Source organism: Aptenodytes patagonicus, chromosome W, assembly GCF_965638725.1.
Source record: "Aptenodytes patagonicus chromosome W, bAptPat1.pri.cur, whole genome shotgun sequence".
Lineage (NCBI taxonomy): Eukaryota > Metazoa > Chordata > Aves > Sphenisciformes > Spheniscidae > Aptenodytes > Aptenodytes patagonicus.
In genome coordinates this window covers 21,560,581-21,565,132 of record NC_134981.1, presented here as the reverse complement: position 1 = coordinate 21,565,132, position 4,552 = coordinate 21,560,581, and the positions used below count along the sequence as shown (strand labels likewise).

Sequence of the window (4,552 nt, the reverse complement as noted above, 5' to 3'; positions counted from 1 at the left end):
AGTTTATCAATTAACCTAACACCAGCCAACACCTTCGAAAACTTACAGGTAGTATGTACTTATATGATTATATTGGAATCCATATTCCGGTTTAGGATCTTTGTTAAAGAAAGAAATTTCACACATTTAACTATACCAGTATAAAAACACTGATTTATTTTTGCCTGTAAATGATGTGTTGATATGCCCTAAGATACAGTCCAGTTAAGAGAAAAGTATTATTACCTTTTAATGGTTATGACAGGTGAGATAGGTTTAAACTTTATCATTTAACCGTGCCTTCAGGCTGCAGTACTAGTAACAAGGCCACTTTAAGCATAGATGTATTGGGTTTATGTGGCAAGGTTTTGGTAGCAGTGGGGCTGCAGGGGTGGCCTCTGTGAGAAGAGGCCAGGGACTGCACCCATGTCGAACAGAGCCAGTTCCCGCCGATAATGGACCCACCACAGTCTACTTGTGGGAGGTAGTAATTGATTACTTTTGCATTACTTGTTTTGTGGGTTTGTTTGTTGGGGGTTTTTTCCTTCCTCTTTCCTTACTTTTGCCCTTCCAATTTTCTTCCCCATTCTGCTGGGAGGACTGAGCGAGTGACTGGGTGGGGACTTAGCTGCTGGCCCAAGTCAACCCACCACAATGATGGAAATAGGGATAGTGAGATAACCCTGTCTGACAACATACTCATTAGCCTTATCTAATCTTAGGGGGCCACTATACCCAAGAAATGCCACTGGAGTTTAGAAAAGTACAGAATTCAATATTTGCCTACTGAAAAAAGTTTAACACAAAAAATAATGTTCATATTCTAGAAACCGCAGTATCTGCCATCAGTTTCTGAGAAGTTGCTTTTTTTTCTTTTAGCTACAGGAATATTAACTATACTATTTTTCTGCATTCTACAAGAATGCTTGCAATTGGGAATCAACTTCCACAGATACTATGCAGCTCTGAAGATGCCTACATCCTCATGCATGTTTTCTCTTGCACTCTAAGCCTAGACTGTTAGCACACTTATGAACCTAATACAGAAGCAACACAAAAACCACCATGCTAGTCCCTCAGTAGTTCTCTGCATTACAAGAAAAAAAATCTTAGAAATCCATTCATGCCTTTTAGAAGTAGCATAGCATCAGCAATCCACAGAAGGCCCAGGATTACAGCTGCTTGTGCTACATGAGGGTACCTAGGCAGCCACACCAGCAGATCCTCACACAACTGAAATAACAACCACTAACAATCCTCTAAAACTCATACCCATATAGCCCAGGGTGTTCTATAAACTGCTAGAACCACCCGGTCCCCGACTGCAACTAGCTCATCACCACACCACTGAAACTCACACAAAGTACCTGCATAAAGCCAAAAAATCATGCCCAGACCGACCGTACACACAACCCAACTCCACCAACCCCCCAACCATCACCCTCTCAGATAATCAACCCCCATAGCTCCCGGGGATTGGTGGAAATACAAGCGTTCGAATTACGCAACCATCTCCGCTGGCGTGGCCACGCAGCACGCCATTGGCTGGCCTAGTCCACCAATAAGCATTGAACTGTTAGATTCAAACTGAGACGGGCGCAGAATTGCGTGATTAGTTTGTGAGAAGAACAAGTGCTGTCGTTGTCTCCGCTTGCTATGGCCAATAAGCAGATCTACTATTCCGACAAGTATTTTGATGAGCAGTACGAGTATCGGTGCGAAACCGGGAGGGGAGGACTGGGCTGGGCTGGCTGAAGGTCCTAGAAAGGGGCCTCTGTCGCCTCTTTGAGGGGAGGGGAAGAGAAGATAAGACAAGACGTGATTTGGGTGGGTGCCTTTTTCTCGGACTGTGAGGTGACTTTAGTAGCGTAAGCTCTGCCGGTGTCGGCGGTGAGTGCAGCTCTAGAGAGCGACGTTATTAGCTCATTTCTGCGGAGCCAGGGTAGCTTAAAGCTCCCGGGGAGGAGCAGTGTCTTGCCTCTTTATCGCGGGCACTCGCGATAATGACTGTTCGAGGGAGGGGGGGAATCAGGCGATTCGATTGCTGGTTTTAGTCTGCCTTGTCCTCTTTCTGGAGTCGTCTCTAGTAAGCGGGCAATGCTAGCTCCGGTCAGAGGGCATTGAAGGAAGCGGTGGGGGTGAGGCCCGTTAGGTCTCCCTGGAGCAGTGGCTGTGGCAGAGAGGTGGATGCTGCTGAGTGGCAGCGCTGCGGGATGGTAAGAGTTCGACCCTAGCTGCCGAGACCTGGGTAGCCTTCTATATGTTCTTTTAAAGCTATGCTGTAGCACTATTCTGTTCTGGATTGTAACTGATGCTAGCAGGAGTGACTTCTACAAGTATAAAGTCCGTATTTTTCTAATCGCGTTAACTGCTGATGTGATAGTTAATTGCCATGAATGTACTTGTGTACCACGAGTACTGTGATCAGAGCATGCAGGGGACTGAATCTTCTGTATTAGGCAGTAAGCTGAAGATTTCGGTGTACAGTTGCATTAAAGATGTAACGTTTGGTAGACAAAGTGAATTTAAAATTGCTTTTTTGAACTGATGCTTCATAATCCAATCAGTATCCATTAACACTGTAGGCTTCTTTCTAGGAGGTTTTTGGTATTCATAACTGAACTTGCTTATTGTTTTTCAGTATAGATCTGTGCAAGTTTTCTAGTGTACACTAAGACAGGTGTTGGTGTGTGTAATATGAGTTTAATAATTAAACTTCTACAGACATGTGATGCTGCCAAGAGAACTTTCAAAGCAAGTACCAAAAACTCATCTAATGTCTGAAGAAGAATGGAGACGACTTGGTGTTCAGCAAAGTCTTGGCTGGGTTCACTACATGATCCATGAGCCAGGTAAGCACAGCTAAACAAAACAAGATGAACAAAGGAGTCTAAAATACCACCTCTCTGGTGCTTGAAACTGAAGCTCAGTGTATAATTACTTTCCTCTAGAATCCAATCGGAGTTTCCTGCTAAATGTTTAGACTCTTCTTTATCTGCCTGCTATTTTTGCCAACATAAGTGGTGTAGCAACCTTTATTCTAAACCTTCACCCCTCACTCTCAGAACTGGACATGCAAAATGCTAGCTTCCTTCTAGGTATCTGCAGCCTCTTGGTGGACAAAACACACTAGATTTGAATATGTTCCTATCTCTGCCTATAAAAAGAGGTGAGATCTTGAGTTATGTTAGTATCTCAGTGACTGCCCCAAACTTGATGTAGCAGCACATCTTTGTATAATGAAATTGACATATCTACCTTGTACAAAAAACTAATAGATGCTCACCTAGATGAGGTCCTGTATCAATGCTATGAAAAAAATCTATAGTATAGTTTGAGCTCTAGCTATACTGCCTGCTAAAAGCTACACTGAAGCCAGGGTCTTTTCAGTTACTGGGCTGTGAAGCTCTAAAACTTCACTAAGTATAAAATACTGAGAACGACCATTCTAAATACCTTTTTAGTCAGTCTTGTCAATGGTGATTTAACTGGGAATAGATGAATTGCAGTTAGTCCCATGGAGTTCCAAGCTTCCAAAGAACCAGAAGAAGTAATTAGCCTAATCTTCCAGTGTTTGTCTTATCTGGACACCTCTGATACTTTGAATGTATTACCTTCAAAAAAAGCCCAAGGCATTTATGATTAAGTCAATGTTACTGCAGCCAACTTATGTTATTGATAACTAAAGTGGCTTTTGATGCTTGTCAGTTAGTACATACTTGACCAGGACAGAATCACCAGTTCATTAGAGTAAGTTACAGTGATAAAGCTCATCAAATGTATCAGTTCTGTCTCTACAGTGGGCTCAGTTCTGCTGTTTGGGGGGGGGGAGGGATTTGGGTTGGTTTTGTTTTTTGTTTTTTGGGGGTTTTTTGGTGGTGGGTTGTGGGTTTTTTTGGTTTTTTTAGTACTTCCTTAAGCTTATGAAACTGTCAACTTTTGGTATTAAACTTTCAAAAGCATCTGTGACTATTCCATGGTTACTACAAAGTTGATCTGGAAATACTATACATGGAGACCTTCCTGTGGACTTGATCTCTTAGTCTGTTTGTTATCTGGCAGGAAGCTTCAATTATTGTTCAAGCTCTTTTAAATCAAAGAAGTATCTGTAACCAGGACTTGAGTGACAGGTTGACGCTTTGTTCAATTTTATTTTCAGAGCCACATATTCTTCTCTTCAGAAGACCTCTTCCAAAGGATGAGCAAAAATGAACTGCCTTCTAGAAGTCTCCTAAATCTTCTGGAGCTTTATGTGTATGAGTGTATATATGTTGGTAGTATTCAGTGAGTACTTGAAAGTGTACAAAACATACATCCATACCTGTGCATGAGCTGTATTATTTACAGCAACAAAGCTCAGTCAAATGCAATCCCAAGTAGGCTGCTATGATATTCAAAGGTTAATGAAGTTACCTTTAATGTAATTGCCTATTTGACTTTTCATTTAATTTGTTTAAGTTTACATATTGCATGTTCTGACTAGATAATCATTTGTTACCTGTGTTCAATAACTTTCACGTTTATCTTTTCTACTAAACAGTTTAGCATGTTCAAATCCAATGGCTCCATCTGT

At 41.8% G+C, this 4,552-nt stretch overlaps 1 protein-coding gene across 1 annotated transcript; it reads left to right on the top strand.

The window, feature by feature from the left end:
• Positions 1 to 1,635: 1,635 nt before the first annotated feature.
• Positions 1,636 to 4,191, top strand: LOC143172011 (cyclin-dependent kinases regulatory subunit 2-like). Its single transcript, XM_076361223.1, has 3 exons — positions 1,636 to 1,694; positions 2,704 to 2,831; positions 4,139 to 4,191. The coding sequence occupies exons 1-3, from the start codon at positions 1,636 to 1,638 to the stop codon at positions 4,189 to 4,191; spliced, it is 240 nt and encodes a 79-aa protein (XP_076217338.1).
• Positions 4,192 to 4,552: the final 361 nt, after the last annotated feature.